This window comes from Phytophthora cinnamomi, assembly GCF_018691715.1.
Source record: "Phytophthora cinnamomi strain GKB4 chromosome Unknown Contig19, whole genome shotgun sequence".
Classification (NCBI taxonomy): Eukaryota; Oomycota; class Peronosporomycetes; order Peronosporales; family Peronosporaceae; genus Phytophthora; species Phytophthora cinnamomi.
The window spans coordinates 891,484-910,727 of NW_027150952.1; the positions used below are offsets into that span (position 1 = coordinate 891,484).

General features: G+C 54.8%; 1 protein-coding gene across 1 annotated transcript; it reads right to left on the bottom strand.

The window, feature by feature from the left end:
- Positions 1–4,243: 4,243 nt before the first annotated feature.
- Positions 4,244–5,950, bottom strand: IUM83_13080 (Pol protein; the record flags this gene model as incomplete). The annotated part of the gene is made up of 2 exons (XM_067937738.1): positions 4,244–5,008; positions 5,444–5,950. 2 exons carry the CDS (start codon positions 5,948–5,950, stop codon positions 4,244–4,246), a joined length of 1,272 nt encoding a protein of 423 aa, XP_067795836.1.
- Between the last annotated feature and the right edge of the window lie 13,294 nt (positions 5,951–19,244).

The window sequence follows — 19,244 nt, forward strand, 5'->3', positions numbered from 1 at the left end:
ATCCGTTCAGTCCAGTCACTCTGGAAATAGCCCGTGCGCCCGGGAGTGTCGCCGAGGAATTCGCTCGAACCCGCGTTGCCTTCGCCCGAGTAACATCGGGCCACACCGGGACTTGAGTGGGTACCTACCATGGCTTCGCCTCCTGCGGCTGCTGCTCTTGCGTCGCTGTCGGCGTCTGCTGCGCGTCCGCCGCCGGCTTCTCCAGCATCGTCCATGGGGTCTGGGTCTTCGGACAGCCTCGGTGATCAATTCCGCAAGGCTAAGTCATTGTTGATGCACTCTCACTCCTTTGGTACTGGTACTCGTTCTGGTCTTGCTTCTCCATTTCCTGCTGGAGTTGGTTCTCGTTTGCGCTCGTCGCCAGTGTATTGCGATGCTTCTAGCGTGGTGGAGGAACGGTTGTTGAGCGATTGGCTGTGAATACAGCGCCTAGCGAGGCCGTAGTGGATGAAGAACATTCTGTCGCTTCGGAGCCGGTGGAACACCCCTTCCCGCTACCGCAAGCCCCAGCGACGCATCCCGGTCACAACCGGCGCAATCACTATGATCCTAAAGCACCATGAGACTGCACGAAGCAGCTAACGATCGAGTCGTTCCAAGACGTCTTTGGTGAGCCTCCTGAACGTTGATATCTCGTTGGATGGACTGGTTCGCAACTACAGTTGAGCTGGGTCTGGGAGGAAGAACTGCGCGATTTCCCATTGCTACCCCCTCGGATTAGTCACTGGATGGACAACCAATGGGATCAAAATGGTCGTTTGATCTCCTGGAAGCAGTTCTTCATGAATCACTACGCTCGTGACAATGCGTCTGATGCTGGTTTGTGTTTCTTGGATTCGATTCGCATGATGTGCTACAACCTTGGCCGTCCTAACATGTGACACTGCCCATGTGGCATGATTTTGAGGCCCTGCACCCCCAAGTGGAGTATGGAGTCAAGCGCTCCGACGTGACCCAGTTTTTCCGCGTTTTGTAGCGGCGTGGCATCCCACTGGAATATGACCGCTTAATGAAGAATGAGATCTCAGGATCCTTGGGAAATGTGGCGCACTTGGAAGACTTCGTTCGTACCTTACCCGAGGGCGTGTGCTTGACTAGTGTCGGCGATTATACCGTGGGTCACTGTCTCGTGATTGTTGCGTCCGAGTCGAACGTGACTCCGCGTGTGCTGGAAAGTTACGACGACGGCAAGACTCCACCATACGACATCGACCTTCTCTCCAAACTTGTGGATTGACCAAGTGAAGTGGTTGAGCTTTGTCGATTTGGATTTGGATTTCCAATACCGTGGCAAACAAAAACCAAGACCAATGCGAAGCAGGCGCGACGTGACAAGTGCAAGCAGCACAAGCTGTAGGGGATGTACATTTAGAACTTTGAGCCCCCCCCCCTATTCTTGTTCATCATCGTCTTCTTCTTGTCTTCCTGCGTGTTGCTTCGAATTCAGCAATCATGTCTGGTATTTGATTCAAGTTTTCCACAGGTTCCCAGGTAGGCTTCTCTTCACCCACCCACTCCACAAGAAATTGCGTACGTTGTTTGTGTTGACGCTTCCCGAGTAAACACTTGATGATTTGGCCAACACTACGGTGGGCTAGTATCACTTCATTTGGCCGCGATAAACGACTTGGATCCTTGTAAGGCTTTAGAGAACCGATGTTGAAGACACGATGAAGCTTGTTGCCGGCTTGAATGCTCAGCTCATACGCATGATTGTGGATCTTGCGCACTATTGTGCATACCCCAATCCATTTGGGGTCAGACTTGGAGGAATTGTGCAATCATGTGTGCTTCAGGTCCAAGTTTAGAGTACTTAAGTAGACCCGGTCGCCGACCCCAAACTCTTGTTCCACTCGATTCCTATCATATATGTCTCTCATTCGCTCTTGAGCTTCGGCTGGTTCTTCGCGACATCGTAGTAAAATTGCTGCTTGATGTTCATGAAATTCAGCACCACGTCGGTTTTGTGTGAATATTTCTAGCTGTTCCGCTGGAAAATGTAGAGGATTCAGCGGGATGTATTCCCAGTCAGCTTCGAAGGGTGCGAGCTAAGTACTTAAATTGACTGCCGAGTTAATAGCAAATTCTGCGTTGGCGAGATGAATGTCCCAATCATCTTGCAACGGACCAACGTAACACCAAAGATTCTCTTCAAGTATCCGATTCATGCGTTCGGTTTGGCCGTCCTCTTGAGCGCGGTGTGCTCAGCTTCGTGCCGATAGATTTGAAGGCATACTGCCAAAACTTAGATACAATCTTCCGATCTCGATCGGAGACAATGTTCGTAGGCGTACCATGTAGTCTCCAAATATGATCATAAAAAAAGACGAGCGACTCCTTCAGCTGTCACAGTCTTCGTTGTAGGCACAAAATGACAGCCTTTCGTCAAACGATCGACCACAATCCATATAGAATCAACTTTTCTCTTGGTGCGTGGTAAGTCCGTAATGTATTCAAGTGATATCGAGCGCCATCGCTCACCTGGAATCCTCAGTGGTTCCAGCAGTCCCGGTGGTTTGCTTAGACGCGGTTTGTTGCGTCTACATAGTTCGCTGTCTGCAATGAACTTCTGGGTAGACCGTAAAATCTTGAACCAATACCAAAGTCGAGCTAGGGTCAAGTATGTCCGTTCACCCCCGGGATGGCCACCATAGTTTGAATCGTGGCAACCACCGATGATCCACTGTCGTAGTTTTACGTAGTTCCGGACGACACTGCGCGGTACTTCATCCACGGGTGTCTGATACCATAACAAACCGTTAGATTCGGAATAGCACCGATACTTCTTCTGTTGATGTTGTGCGCGCATCAGGATTGTGCTCGCAGTACGTCGTTTGATTGCTGCCAGTTTTGTTTGCATGTCCCTGGCCTTCTTGTATGATTTCTTGATATATTCTACTAGTTCGGAGTTTGGGGTCACCTCACTGATCGCAAAGCTGAACGATGTATCGTCGAAACTTGTTACCCTCAAGGCATGGAAATACGTCGTCTCTAGTTGTAAGTCAGGCCTTCGGCTCAACGCATCTGCAATTCCATTCTTTGCTCCAGGTAGATACGAGAAACTTGGTTGGTACTCTGGTAGAATATCATACCAGCGTGCTAGTCGACGATTTGCCATCTTCTGTGTAAACAGGCCTTCCAGGCTTTTGTGGTCTGTTTCAAGGATTGGTGGCTGGTCCAGGCAGTAGATTCTGAATGCTGCCAACTCGTGTACGATCGCTAGCAACTCTTGCTTCTGGGTTGGATAGTTAAGATCAGCTTACTTGATTTTGCGACTGATGTACGCGATCGGCCGCTCAGCTCCGTCCACTACCTGGCATAGGACTCCACCAACAGCGAACTTGCTTGCATCAGTACACAAATGCATGGTCTTGCTGACATCCGGCAGGTGTATACCGGAAGGTTGCAGAGTCGGCACTTCAGCACCTTGAAGTTCTTCAGTTGCTCGTCGCTGAAATGGATCTTGACGTTCCGCTTGTTCTTCTTCTTCTAGAGTGTGAACATGGCTGATGTAAGTGATGTATACTTCGGGCAGACTCGGTGAACGTAACCAGTCAAACCGAGAAATCTATGAAGCTCCTCCTGCGTCCGCGGTACGGACCAGGCCTTGATTGTCTGCACCTAGTCTGGGTCCATTTGGACTCCATTACGCCCTACGAAATCTCCGAGACACGGGATCTCGTCGGAGCAGAAAACACACTAGGACAGCTTGCCATACAACTTGTTGTCACGCAATATGTACAGCGTTTTACGGAGTGCGTCCAGATGATCCTCGACGTTCCGTGACTTGGTGAAGATGTAAATGTCGTCGTAGAACGATTTCGTGTTCTTCAAGTCTCGAAACAGCTTCGATGTCAATCTGTGCATCGTTGCTGGCGCGGCACAGAAGCCCGTTGGAAGAACGAGATACTCCCAGAGTCCGTTTGGCGCTTGAAACCCAGTAAACTTGATGTCTTCCTCTCGCATGCGCAGTTGGTAGTATGCGGACATCAGGTCTATCGTGGAGAACCAGTACGCTCCGGACATGGCGTCCAAGACGTCCTCCTTCCTGGTCATCAGAGTACTTTGTCGTACTGTGTTCGAATTCAAGTACCGGTAATCGGTTTCGATGTGCGAACCGACATGCTTCCGGACGCAACATGTTGGAGCAGCGTGAGGACAGTATGAGCTTCTTCTGCACCATGTCTTCTACCCATCGCACGATCTCGCGTTGCTGTTCCGGTGACTGGTGCCACTGTTGCCTCTACATGACCAAATTTGGATCCTTCACGCCGATCCGGTATTCGATTTCACGCTTCTCTGGTAAACCTTCAGGCAGCTCGGAACGGAACACGTTGTCCTTGTACTCCGTTAAAAGGTCAAATGCAGGATTCTCCAGGAAGGTGTCCCAGTCTGTTTCCAGATAGCACAGTGCTTTCGCACTCCCAACGTTGTCGGGTTCATCGCACCGTTGCAGTGAACGCACGACTTGCTTGATCGTCTCGATCGATAGCACCAACATCAAGTCAGGCTCATCGATCTTCTTGGTCTTGATTCTCAGGAACTTCCGCGGTTTCTTGCGCGTGATATATTTGGTCTGCACACCACTTTCGTCAACAATACCCATCGTGAACATCATCTCCACGATGGTATCTTTGCCCCTGGTACCGCTGCGTTCGTCAGTTGCTCGTGCGGTACTCTCGCGCTTCGACGTCGCAACGCCACTTTGTCCAGCTGAATCCTTGCCAGCCTGCGCATCCTCTTGTTGCCCGCGGACAACACTTAGGGTCTTCTCTTTCTGCACTGCGTCGCCAGTCGTTTCAACCTTAAGCTTCACATCCGTTTCCAGCGCGGCACCTCGACAGAAATCGGGTCTTTTCACCGACAGGCCTTTCGCCTCTACAGATTTCCGAAGCCGGGAGGCAATCACCGGTCTGCCTTCCTCGATCGGCTTACAGGTCTCCCCAGCTCGCTTCCAGTGCAGAGTCTTCGTTCTCCTTCCTTCGATTCGTCGACTCCTCCAGTCGATCTGCGGTTGCATGTCATCAAAGAATGGTATTCCAAGGATACATTCGAGTTCACGTGGGATCTGGTAGACTACAGCACACATCTGTAGGCATCGTCAAGTCCAGAAGCCAGAATCGCCATCGACAGATCTTCCAGCCCTGCCTCAACGATTTGATTGTCTCCCAACTTGACACGAATGCTCTTGTCACAGAATTTCGTTGTCTGAAGCTGATGTGCCTCGACCCAACGTTTTGACACGTAGATTGTGGTGACTCCACAATCCAATAACATGCTTCGTGTGGGGAGACGCTTATCGCCAGCGCTGAACGCTCCAGTTACTGAGAACAGCGGTCGTGACTTGTACACCATAGGGTGTTCACTCAAAACGTTAAGGCTGATATTCTCAAACGGAAGTGTTCCTACGATTTCCGCCACACCAGGACCCTCATTCACTGACGTGGTTGCCCGTTTCGCTGCGTCTCGTGCTCCTTCTTCTAGATGAAGCAGTTGGCTTAGATGTGGCCAGGCTTCTTGCAGTGAAAGCCGGTGCGATTTTCGGTGCGCGTGGAATCAGGTTTGAAGCGCCCTTGGTTACGAAAGGTTTCCTCTTAAATGGCTTGACGCCTTTGGTAACTTGGCCGGCTGAGATCTTCCTCTTGCCTTGACGAGACGGTCGGTCGCGCACGTCTTCGACGAAGTGCGTAACTTCGTACTTGACGGCCAGGTCCATGGCTTCACTCAGAGTCTCGGGGTTCTCGAGCTTTACGTAGTGCAGGAACCACCCGGAAGTCGGCTTCTCCATAGCCGATCCGGCGATTCCCGGTAGACGCACGCTTGCGTCGTCGATCTGGATGCCGTTGATGCGGCAGGCGTTCTCGATCTGGAACAGCCATTCGCGGACGTCATCGCCACTATTCCCAGTGAACTTGGGCAGATTGCTCGGCACTCGCGTCCGCTCTGCCATCGCTTGATTCAGCCGGTCGGTCTCGGTAGTAGCTTGGCGTTCGTCGGTATGGGCTCCTTGTGGTCAGGTTGCTGGGACCAACAAGTGCTACCATTATATCGAAGCGCAGGGAAGGATGGGGTAGTCGCTGGGTAGAGGGAGCGGAAAACGCCAACTGTCTCCCCACATGTGCGGGCGGTAGAGCCAGATCCTACTTCACCGCTCGACACACGTATATTAATCGATCTGCAATTGTACTGCTAGCTACAACCCTATTGGCTACTATTGCGCACTATCTACCAATCCGCATACAGAAATATTGATTATGCTGTGGTGGCGAGTTTAACAATTTTTATTCATGATGGTATTGATTATAGATTGATTGCAATATTCTTTTCAATTCAACATCAGTAAAGTACACGGAATAGGTTGTTGCAGAGTTGCAAAAGTGGTGTAGCAGAACGCACAAATTAGGCCTTGCACACAGACACAACAACCGCCGAGCTAGTCGGCGCTTATTGGCCTGCGCTAGGTTGTTCCCAGCGGTCCGATCCTTCCGGGACGGCGGTGGCGGTCCTCGTCGAGACCAGGCAATCAAGCCAGTCGTTCCTACGGAAGTCAGCTGATCTCACTCACTCCCGTTCCTCAAACCCGTTCCGTCCACCAAAGGATGGACAACGGCGCGAGCGCTTTTACGGGCCACCGAGAGCAAAGGCTTCTCTGCTAGAAGTGTCACGGCACCAGGCTATCCGGCGTACCGGCCCGCAGCCTCGGCGGGACTTGTCCTCGGCGCGCTCGGCGAGTTCCTTGCCCTTCCCGGGTCGACTAGTCTCTTGGCGCTACCTGTCAACATCCTACAAGCTTTGCCTCTCAGGTGCTGACGGCAGACATAATCCAGCATCCCGCGCAGGGACTTACCCGACAGTGTGCGCTTATCTTGGACTTGGAAAATTCTGCTCTGTTTGTTTGTTATCTCTCCGAAGAGCCGCTAGGGCTCTGACCTACTTTTCCCTGTGTCTTATACAAATACCTAATGAAATGAAGAGGTTTTGCATCTCAGCTAACCCCTCACTGAGTCCCTATGTAACTATCTTGGGATCTCGCTGACTTCTTGACTCAGTGGGAATTACCGTACCCGCTCTCACTTTGCACCACCAGACCGCTCTGACTTTGAAACACTTCACACTCGGTGGGAAGTATTGTGACCGCTCCAACTCCGAGACACCTTGGTAGTACCGTAGCCGATCTGACTCAGACACCCGACCGCTTTTATTCTGCAACACCTTCACTCGCCCAGGCTGCTGTCACCGGAAATCAGTGCCGGGTCACGTGCCGGCCACCGAATTTTGGTATGGCAGTACACCACAACCGCCCCGGTCATGATACGACCCAGCTGGCGAGTCTGTTGACCCAACTGCTGTGTCGCAGCTTGACCCTTTCTGTCAGTCAGCGCTTTCACTCCACGCTCATATTCACCCGCCAGGACGTCTCGCACGGTTGCCGCTTGCCGCTCACGCTCCTGCCGGTACGTCGCTTCACTGGCTCCTTTGTGATGTGTAATATCCATGCTGACACAGCTGTTGTGATGGTCCAGTCGCTCCCATGGCCAGCTCACCTCGCGCCGATTCGGTTGGTGTTGCTGCAAGGGTCCGTTGTCCAATCGACGACCACCCTGACTCTACTCCTGCTCCGGCGAGCCCTCCTTCCACCGCTGCGGCTTCGCGTGGCGCTGGGACTGTTCTAGGCTTGCCTCCAGCACCCACTGTTAGAGTCGCCCCTGCCTCCGGAGTGGACTTGCCGGCTCTGGCCGTCGCCAACTCGGCGCCTTCGGGAGCGCCGCTCGCTGAGCTTGATGCTGTCCCGCCGAGTCCCAGCTCGGCTCCGATGTCCTCCGCTGACCTCGAGGAGGGTGAATGCGCCGAGCCGAAGACGCGTGGTCTCCGCCACGACACTGCTCCCGCTAGCCAGGTACGTCAATTTTTTGTCACATGCATCGCTGACACGCTGCTAACCTCCGCTTCGTCTTACTGGCCTCGCAAAGCTCGGCGCCAGCGAGAATGGCTTCAGTCGTCAGCAGCTCGACGATCCGTGCGCCACTCATCGGGGTTGCTGCGGGCCCGCGCTCCCCTGATGCTACGCCTTTCGAGTCGGCGGCCGAAATGGCTGAGTTGTTCCAGGACCTTTCTCCGTCTTCACCGTCGACACCTCGAGTCCAAGCACCTCCGGGCACTTCTTCGGGATCAGCGGCAGCTTCACCGAGTTCGACTTCGCCGGCCCCGCTCCATCCTGAAAGTGCGCTCTGGCCAGGAAGGATTCCCGCTCGTCGCGTTTCTGTGGTGTAGCGGGATCAGCAAAATCGGCGAGATTGCTAGATCCAACTTCCCAACAGCGCCCGGACACCGACTAACGGAGGGGGTACTCCGACGATCCGTGATCAGTGCTGAACTCCTCACCTTGTGTACTCGTCGGTAGGGCTGGATCTTGCTCCTCTGGTAACTTCTGAAGAGTCCAAGTGTTGAAGTAAGAACGTCTTGGCGAGACGCAGGGATCCGGTGGGGCACCGCGGAAATTTTCACTCTGCTCGCAGTTCTTGGTCCAGATCAAGTGATTCCCGACTTGTATCTGGCGGCCTGAATCTGGATCTGGCCGAGTGGTTGCCTTGTGGTGTGTTGTTGGCCTTTGCTGCGACTTGGTAGGTCACCCTTTGTCGTACTTCCCGCTTCTAATACCGGCATCAGGGTAGTTGAGAATCAAGGATCCACCCGGCTAAGTAGTTAACACCGGGTGATCTGGGATCTGTACTTGTAGGGAGTTCACTAGGAAGGTTGATCTGGCCAATATATTATCCAGATTATTCAACCGACACTAGTTGTGCTACCCAATACCTTGCTGCTTCTTGGTGGGCCAATGGCGGTCCCGATTCCAGGCAAAGGCGAAGGCACCTGCGTTGTCCAAGGCAATTTTGACTCTGGTTTATGGTTATCTCCAATCCTATCTCAAAATCGCATCACCCAATCCGAACTATCTTCCCATCGGTACCTGCCGGCTCTGCCGACCACGGCTACCTTCATTACATCGTCGCTTGTTCCCTCCGTTGCGCTGTAGTCGCTAGATCACCCACTGAGTCCCAGATCAGCCAGATCCGGATCCGCCTGATTCCCAGATCCGGATCTGCTTCTCAGATCCATATCCGCCGATCTCCGAAGTGCCTTGATCTGGGTCGGTCTGCGTTGACCAGGGGTCCCTGAGTTGTTGCGATCTCTTTTCCTTACATCATGCATCTTAGCCGTCTATCGGAGGCTTGGATCCGCCCTGGTGTACGGGATCGGGATGCAGATGCACTTGGGTACATGTGATCTGGTCCGCCTCCCCCAGATCGGCTTGATCCACGCTGATCTTGAGTCCTTTGGTCGTCACAAACTTTTTTCTCCACGTCACTTGCCATTGCCACCTCTCGGCGGCCCAAAGTCGTATGGGTGCATGTGATTTGGATCTGGATCCACATGGGTACATGTGATCCGGGCCCCACTGTCCCTGATTTAACTTGTCTTCATCTGGGGTCCTTCGGCTGGCGTAAGCTCCATCCACGGCTTTGCGTATCCTAGGCATCTCTCAGAAGCTCAGATCCGCTGGGTACAGGTGAGCTGGGTCTGGATCCACACGGATACATGTGATCTTGATCCAACCACCTCGGATAGTACTGATTTGGCCTTCTGCCGTATGTAGACGTCTTTTTGTGGCATCTTGTAATATTTCCAGTAGTTTCCCTTTGACACCATACACCTCTGACAGCCTGGATCCACTCGTACCGGCCAGATCCACTCGATCTGGCTTCTCCGGTGTCACTTCCGCGGTATTGTGACTCTGCTAGAATCCATCTTTTGCCGATCGTTCCCAATCACCTCTTTCCCGAAATTCGCTTCTCCACATCTCCCTCCAAGCCGAGCTCCGACGTCCAAGGTATCAGCCCGTTTCTACGGTCGCCGAAGCTGTCTTGGCTGGGGGTGGGTCGCCGTGTTCTTCAATTGCCCACAGCGACGTCTATTCGCCCCGCAGGAACCCTTCGCCGAGCCCCGCTCGCAGTCCCGTGCCTGCTGGCTACCGACGTGATGGCTTGCTCGTGGACGGCGTGCCACCTCTTCCAGCCGCCGACTCCGACAGCGTCCTGCCGAGTTCGCCGCCTCACCAAGTTCAAGTCGTATCCATGGGGTCCAGCGTACCGCCTGACCCTGCCGGCCCGTCTCCGCAGACGATCGCTGAGTTGTGGACTCGGCTCAGCCAATGGGACTACGCTCGCCAAGTTGATGAGAGTGATCGAGCCCGCTTAACAGCGTATGCGCTCCTTCGCCCTCCATTCTCGGATAATGCCGCTCTCCGCTGGGACCTTCTCGCCAAGTCCACGCCCCAAGCGATGCTGTCCTTGGAGGCTCCTTCGTTCCCGTGCTCGACCCAAGAACTCGCCGACGTGCGGGTCCATGTCGAGTCGCTGACGCGGGCAAACCGGGCTCTGGATCGCCGTATGCAAGTGGCTATCGCCGAGTCAGCTCGGTTGACCCACAAACTCGCCGCTGTTATCATTGAGCGGGACAGTGGAAGATGAGAGCTCCGTATAATACTGAGTTCGTCTCCTCTCTCCATAAGACCGTGTGCAAGCAGGTGTTACAGCTGAGGGAGGCGCATCGGCAAGCCAACCGCCGAGTTGATTCCTCGCAAGTGCTGATCGACCACCCCCGCCAAGGTTTTAAGCAGCATGACACGGACCTGGAGCGCCTAGGTCATCGACTTGTCGAGCGCGACGTAGCCTACTCAGCTCTCCAAGGCGTGGCTTCCTCTTACTTCGAGCGCGTCCAAGAAGCGGCTTGAGTCGACTCGTCCGGTGGTGCTGACCGGGCTTTGCGGTTCGCCAACCAGACAATCGAGCACCAGCGCCGAGTTATCCAGCCGCAGAAGAACATACTCCGCCACCAGGGCCAAATCTAGGTGACTGACCCGACCTTGGCCGTGGCTGCTGCTGCGGATGTGAACGCCCCAGGACTCACGCCGAGTGAGTTGGCGCTCAATGCTCGTCTGTGTCGTCTCCTCAAAGCTCGCTGGCCGGAGCTTGCTCAGATCCCGACTGGCGAAAGCAGGGATATCACTCTCCGAGTCATCCGTGCTGTTGCTCCGGTCCACACGCCACCTTCGGATCCTTCACCGAGTCAAGCATCGCCCAGTGGATCAGTGGCTCCGGCAAGTCAGCTGGAGGTTCCTACGAGCTGGACGAGAGCTCGCTGAACCTCGACGTTCCTTCGCTCAACCCCGAGTCCATGCTGACGGGACTACTTGATTCCAGCCACCCGGCCTTCGGCGCATCTTGCACCGGTCTGAGCTGGTGCGTCGGTCGCGCCGAGTTCTTCCCGCGGTGCCGTGGTTAACCAGGACAGCTCAACTGACATAGGGACTCAAGGATCCTCCTCTCCGACCGCTGATCTCGCTGTCTCGGCGATATCGGCGGCCACTGCGTCCATCTCGCTGGGTTCGAGTTCCCCCTCTTGGGCGGCTGTGTCGACGGCTATGACTCGTTCCGCGAGTTCGTCCTCGGCGCCCGCGGTGCCAGTGCAGGACTTGTCTGGATCGCCGAGTCCTCGCTTGTTGTCCCCTCGGGGACCGAAGTCGGCTGCACGTACTACGCCGTCTCCAGCTCGCACAAAGTCGGCGGGTTCCAAGCACTCCGCGCCGTCCCGGAAAACAGCTTCCGCAACACAGCCTGCAGCTTCTCGGGCCGAGACTCCGGCTAAGACCCCGTCCGTCGCCCGCTCCAAGAAGCCCGCACCTCCTTCCAGAGCCTCCGGAACGCGATCCCTTCCCCGGATGGCTGCCCAGAATGCTAGCACGTTGCAGGCGTTGGCTCTGGGGACCTTAGAAGCTTCAGGCGACGAGGTGCTGGATCGACCAGACGACCCGTCGTCTCCTTCCTCGCCGAGTTCGTCGCAGGAAGTCGGGCCTTCGGATGCTACCGAGGGGCTGGCTTCCGACACAGCTTGATCTCCCGTCACGTCAGGACTGCCCTCGCTGACTCCTGCCCCAGTTCCCGTCAACCAGGAGGACGATGCGCTGGAGGACAAGCCGCCAGCTCCTTCGGCGGCCGTCGCGACAGCCTCTCCCACAGCTGCGGCCCAAGTCTCGAGTGCGCCGTCATCTCCCCCGGCTCCCAGCGGCACCAAGCGCGCTTGACCTGCTTCTCCTCGCGTGGTGTCCAAGAATGCTCGGTCTTCTGAGCCAGCTGCCGCGACGTCGCCGGCCAAGCCCGCTGCTATGTCCGTGACCAAATCAGCGGTCAAGGTGACGGCCAAGTCAGCGGCGAAGTCGAGGGCCAAAGTTGCAGCTAAGTCAGCGGCTAAACCGACGGGCAACGTGACCGCCAAGCCTGAGGCCAAGACGACAGCCAAGTCAGCGGCTAACACAGCCACGCCCCGGTTGGCCGCTACGTCGGCCAAACCCCAGCGTCCATCCAAGTCAGCTGCCTCCACGCCAGTGGTTCCGTCAACTGTGGTTGGGTCGGCGCCAGCTATCAACTCAGCTAGCGGATCGGGTGCGACGGACACGGCGCTCCCTGAGGTGCTGGCTTTGCCGCTCGCTACCCTGTGGACCCGGGCGGCTCAAGCTGTGGTTCGTGAGAACCGCGTTCCCGCTCAGATGAAGATTGGGCGGGATCCGCCGTTCTTCCATCATGGCTCGGCACGGTGTTGGAACAAGATCATCCGTCAGTGCGGGGTCAACATCATGATGAAGAGAGTCGGCGCCAAGCTATGTGTTCGTCCAACGCCTTCGTCGCCCGAGGGCATTGACGCCTTCCTCGACGTGGCATCGACACGGCATCCTTGTCAGCTGTTGCGGTCCAAGCTCAACGATACCGCGTTCTTCCTGTCGTCGGATTTGCTACGCCGAGTTCGATCCCGGACATCTACACCCAAGTCAGCTCCGCCCGTCGAGATTGTCGCCGAGTGCTGGGGGTGAGAGGCCTGACTTTGTGAAGGTGTTCATCGCTCTCTACGAGCTCATGCACTGGCTCGTGGACTCAAGCGGCATTTTGTGTCTACACCCCGACCTGAACCCTGGCCGCCCTATCGCTGAGTTAGTCCTATGCTTCCAGCTGCGGCAGCAGTACAGCCACGAGCGAAACGCCGTGGTGACGACCTGCGCTCCATTCTCGCTTAGCTGTATGAGACACTGCACAAGGCGGCCGTCGCTTTTGACGCCACGGACAGCCAACCAGCTCCGGACTTGGATCCCGAGCTTTACTTCGACCCTTCGGTCCCGTTCGCGCCCCCGGCCAATCTTCCCTGGTTTCCAGAGAAGCCTGACTGGGCGCTTGAGTCCGTCGACATCGACCAAGAAGGGCCTTGGCGTACTTGGTGGCTCCACGATCTGGCTACGCAACCCTACAATGAGTGCTTCCTGCCACTGAATCAAGCGTTTCTAGTGTTCGCCTCAGCTGACTTCGTCGCGGAGCGGTCCAGCGGACTACTATCGAGGACGTGGGCCCAGTTGAGTCGGCTCTGCCTGTCTGCTCTCCGAACGCGCCGAGTCCGGCCAATCGCGGGGAGCTCGTCATCCTGACAACGTTCCCGAGGACTCCCACAGTGACCATGACGCCACGGACGATACCGGCGCCCTCGTAGTCTTGTGATGTCCTCCAATAGCCCAGCTGTGCGGTTGTCTAGTAGCGAATAGCGTATATGAACTCAGCTGAGTCCGTACTCCAGTCATTTCTTCCAATATACATCATGCAATTTCAACAGTAACTTATCTATTTCGCCGAGCCTGTTTATCACTCGACGGTGGTCAACATGTGGTGCAGTAACTTAGTCCGCGTCAGCAACCGCACCATTTGCAGACGATTTTCACGATTCTTGTTCCGCAAGTAATCAAAAAGCAGGCCTCCGCACGACAGATTTGCAAGTAGTCCCCACGTCGGTTCGTCATAGCCGACCCACTTAACTATAAACAACCGCTTAGCTCGGCTGGTACTCGTCGATGTGGGCATTTCGTCATCCAATATAGATTCCACTTCGTACATTTCCGAGTCCTCGCCGAGTTCAAAGCTGTCTTCGGGAAGTAGTTCCTCATCGAAATGATAACGTTGGTCCTCGCTGAGTCCATCGACCAGCGGGGCTGACGGCCGTTGTCCTAAGTCAGTGACTTTCTTCAGCCGAGACACATGGACTAATCGGTAAAACCGGCAGCCGCTCTTGTCTGGCAGCTCGAGCTCGTAGGCAATCTCCTCGACCTTTCTCTTCACTCGAAACGGCCCATGCCAGCGGTGGGCAAGGTTCTTATTCAGACCCGGCTTCACTCGCTCCATAAGCAACCAGATTTGGTCTCCAGCCTTGAACAATCAAGAGGCGGACTCAGCGACCTCTGGAGTTTCCTCATTAGCCTCTCCAGCTGACTCCGCCGAGTTGGGAAGGGCTTTCCTTTCTTTCCCTCTGAGTCATGCGTTATGTTTCTCAAGTCGGCGAGCCTTTTCAGCTAGCTGGTATTCCTTTGCGAGATGAAGGGCAATCTCTCGTTGTCGGTTGACTTCTCGGCACCACTGGGCGGCATCCGCCGAGTTAGCTGAGTCCTTCCTTATTGTCGACGTCATCACTTGAGAGTCGACTGGGCGTCCCAGCCGTGTACGAGATAGAATGGAGTATCTCGCCGAGTTGAGTCTCGTAAGTTGTTGATAGCGTGCACCATCTTCTCAGCGATGTCATCCCAGTCATCTTGAAGTGGGTCTTCGACATAAACCCGTATAGTCTGGATCATCGTCTTGGCTGAGCGCTCTTATTGGCCATTGGCTTGCGGCCTGTAACTCAGCGTGGCTCGGGATCTCGACTGCATTAACTCGGTGAACGCCTGGAACACTTCACTCATAAACCAAGGATCTCGGTCATGTTGGATGAGGGAAGGTGCTCCAAACCTCCGGAACACGCATTCTTCGAAAGCCTTGGCTACATCTAATGCTGTCGTCTCACTCATCGCCTTGGCGATGACATAACCTGTGATGTGATCTTGGAAGAGCAGCACCGCGGTGTTGCCTCGCCGAGTTAGTGGGAGCGGAATCACGAAATCCATTGACACTATTTGGAACGGGAACTCGGATGCTACATTACCCTCTCAGCTGAGGTTTGCCCTTCCTGGTACTGCAGATCTCGCAGGATTGGACATGTTTAACCACATCCGCATACAATCCGACCCAGTCGAACTCGGCTTTCACTCTGTGGCAGGTTCGCACAATGCCTTTGTGCCCTGCTTCGATCAAGGTGACAACTGTGGAGTATCTCGTCGATCATAGTCGTCGGTACCAATCAGAGAGCAGGGTCCGCCGAGTTAGACTCCGCCACGCGTCTCAGTTGACCTTGGCGGTACAGAATCCCATCCTCGCTGAGTACGAAATTATCGGCGAGTTCGCTCGCGTTTCGAGCTCGGCGATGTGTGAACCCGTCGCGTTCTCCTCGTAGAAACGTCTTCAAATCGGCCCATTTCAGCTCCTCGTCCTGGGCCTTCGAAATGCATCGACGCCGTTCTGTCTGCACCACAGCCGGGTCGATGTCAGCTGAGTCCGGTATGCGGTCATAATCGGCTTCAACTTCCGCTTGGCCTTCAGCTCGGCGGATTCGCGGAGGGGCTTTTCCGATTCGTATTCATTGTTCCCGGCTTCAGGACTCAGCGAGAGGGGGTATTTCCGTCTGCTTCTTCCGCTGCGGCCCACCTCTGATGCTTCTGATTCGATGACGTCTTCAACGTGGACTCGGCGAGATTGGTTCCTTGTCATTACCGCCATCTCGGCTTTTGGTTCCGCCGAGTCAGCTTCAGCATATAGGACCTCTAATATTCTATTCAGGACCTTGAGCTCGGCTTTTCGCTCATTGCTGAGTACTACTCGGCCTGACTGAGTTTTTAGGGCTTCCGTTGCCATGGAGTCGGCTGCCGCGTTATAGTGCCGCACTACATGCAGGTAGCGAACTCAGCTCAACTGGCTGGTCAATTCCTTATGGCGTGCTAACTCCATTTGCAACGTCTCCTTCTTGCACGCGATCACCCCCATTGATTGCCGGATAGCAAGCCTGGGGTCGCCTACAATAATCAAGTCGGCGATTCCTCGAGACAGTTCCGCCATGATTATGTCGTTCATGCCAGTGTACTCGGCGATATTCCCTGTAGTCGACGGAAGGTACGCACTCGCAGCGATTTCAATGTCCCACGCCGGTAAGCACCATACCACCCACGAGCAGTTGCCATTGCCTCCATTCTTCGCCGTCTTCGCCGACCCGTCAAACGATAGGACGTGTCCTTCAAATGTCGACGGTACGAGAACATATAGCAACTCCGGGTCGAGTCGAACCGTAGCCAAGTTCTTGGACGCCGGGGCAAGGTGACTCGGCGACTCATCGAGACCGATATGAGGTGTGACGGGCGCTTGTAGCAACTGAGCGAAGTCAGCTTTAACGTGCCAGGTCGACATGTCGGAGTATCGGAGCTTGTGCAGCCTTCTACTTCAACTCGGCGACGGCGGACTCAGCGGCTATGAGGTCGCCCCCTTCGCTGAAGTCAGTGTCCGTCAGCTGATACGAAGCTGTTTCGTAGACGGCCATGTTCTGAATAAACCGGTTGTAATAGTTCAGAGCACCGAGGAACGCCTGCATTCCCTTCTTTGACTTTGGGAACGCCAACCCGTCGATCCCTGCCATTTTGGCTAGGATGGCTCTGATTCCCCTCAGCGAAACTTCATGATAAAGGAAGTCGACTGCCGGTTGGACAAATATGCTCTTGATGAAGCTGATGCTGATGCTGCATTCAGCGAACCGAGTCAGCAATCGATTTAGCGTCTCCAGGCACTTGTCGAAAGTCGTTCCCCCGAAACAGATGTCGTCGACAAAAGACCGCCGTTGGAATACCGGAGTCAGCGCAGATGTGTCTGACTCACCCGTGGAGAACATATCTCCGTTCGGTCCGTTGATTAGGTCTTGCAGTGGGTCCGACTCGGCGGAGGCTTGTAGATCGGCCTCAAACTTTGGCATCGAACTCAGCGATCTGGATGATTGGCCCCAGTTCACGCTTGACCGATGCTGTCGCTGAGTTGTAGTAGCTGCTTCAGCTCGGCGGACGCGTTCCGCATGTGCATTCCACCCGCCCCGGGGCTGTACAAATCCCCAGAGCACGTTGTCGATGACTCGCTAGTATATCATAGGTGCATTCTTCAATCCCAATGGCAATCGAAGCCAGTCAAAATGCCCCAAGGCACAGATAAAAGCGGAGATCTCGCGAGCTCGCTGAGTCAACATAACTGCCCAGAACCCGCTTGCTGTATCGAGTGAGCAAAACCACAGGTAGCTCTCCAACTCGGTGAGCACGCCGTCGACCAAAGGCATCGCATACTCCATCAACACCGTCATGGCGTTGACCATTTTATAGTCAATGCACAGCCTTATGTCGACCCCATTCTTCTTCAGAACGATCACAATGGGCGAAGCCCATGGACTCTTCGAGAACGCGATTAGCCCAGCTGTGAGCAGCCCCTTCAACAACTCATATAATTGCTTCAGGTGCTTCTACGGGACTCGGCAAGCTCGCTGTTTAATGGGCAGGTGTCCTTGTACGTCAATATGGCAAATCGGCCAATACGCCGGAGGTGGCAGAGCATTGCCGCTGGCTATCATGATACCCTCATGGGACCTGAGTGTAGCGATTAGCTTCTCCCTCTGACTCGCTGAGTGGGCTGTGCACACCACGTTCTTTCCCTCATAATACAAAAGTCGTCGGTGTCGAGTCAGTGAGATCCGGCAGGAACGCCAGCTCGTGTGCGTAGCCAATCAAATCGATCTCAGTTCCGGTGGTCTCGAACTTGGCGGATTCATCAACTGAGTCGCCCATCCCTGCAATCAACTCGCCCTCACACAGTACCATTGCTGCGGCAAAGCGTAAGCGCAAATTCTCGTCGGGCCATCTGCTAGTGAGTCATCGTTGACTTCAATCTTGCCCGCATTCTGTGCGCTCATGGCCATCGCCCCAGGCGACGCATTAGCCCTCCCTGCCAGCCTAGCGTTCCAAGCACCAGTGGATTGTAGCGAATGACGCAGCCAAATATCTTCATCCTCTGCGTCGTGGACTCAGCTTTTCTCGCGGAGAGCGGTCGTCACCCCAGCCGACTCAGCGGTGAACTCATCGCTCACCCCCTGGACCATCGGCGCCAGCACCGCTTGAAACTCAGCGACCTCCGCGCTGTGTCTTCCTGACGCCGCCAGTTCCGCTGGCTCGGCGGGCTTGTTCCCTGTATTTGACAGAGCCAATCGCTCAAACAGTTTGTGTCTTTAGGCGCAAGTTAACTCGGCTAGCTCGCCATCACCGTGCTTCGGGCTTCGCTAGAGCACGCCTGTTGGTGTCTGATACGGTTTCGTTTCCACTGCAGGTGGTTATCTGGCCAGCCAGTCGTCGTACAGGCGCTGTCCTTCCTCAGCAAGGACTTATCGATCGCAGTCTCGTACGCGAGAACCTGCCAATCGCGATACTTAACCGAATTCAAACGCACAAATCCATCATCCGGGGGTAACTCCCCGTGCAACATCCAGAGGACCACGGAGAAGTGAGCGGGACACCACACCAGGTTCTCGCTCCCATTTGTCAGGAGGACTGTAGTTGGTATATTCCGCGAGCCACAGACAACCGTGGGTATCCAATCTTTAGTTCGTCGTACACACAGCTCGTGGGTATCGGAACTCGGCTGTCTGCGACTCAGGACGAACTCAGCGACCAGCCTTGGCTGAATACTCATTGACTCAGTTGGGCTGCCGCTCACTCGGCTTTCGTAAGGCGACTCATTCAACTCGGCGGCCCGTGCCTTCACAAGTGGTATAACCACTTCGTCCGGCAATTTCGCGGTCGAGTTGAACAGATCCAACCGCACACCAGCTGGGATCATAAAATCCGTCCTGAGAATTAAATCGACGCCAGTATAGTGCGGCATAATCCAGGCTTCATCTCGCAGACCAATTGCCAGCCAAGAGTCACTTTCACCATTGCTCGAGCTGTCGTATTCAGCTTGCACTTGTTTACGCCTTGCACATTAATCTGCCTATCGTTGCTTGCTGTAACGGGGTTACACGCACAAGTGGCTGCAAGCCACTTGTGAATTTAACAGATAGGTTATCTGTTAAACGTTTTAGATACTTCCTCACCTTGGTGTAAAACACAGTAATGGATACATTGAAGTGGGCCACCACAATGAGTGGTCCAAACCTACCCAAATATCATATTGGTAGAAAGCAGCATCTTTCTACCAATCAGAGACATG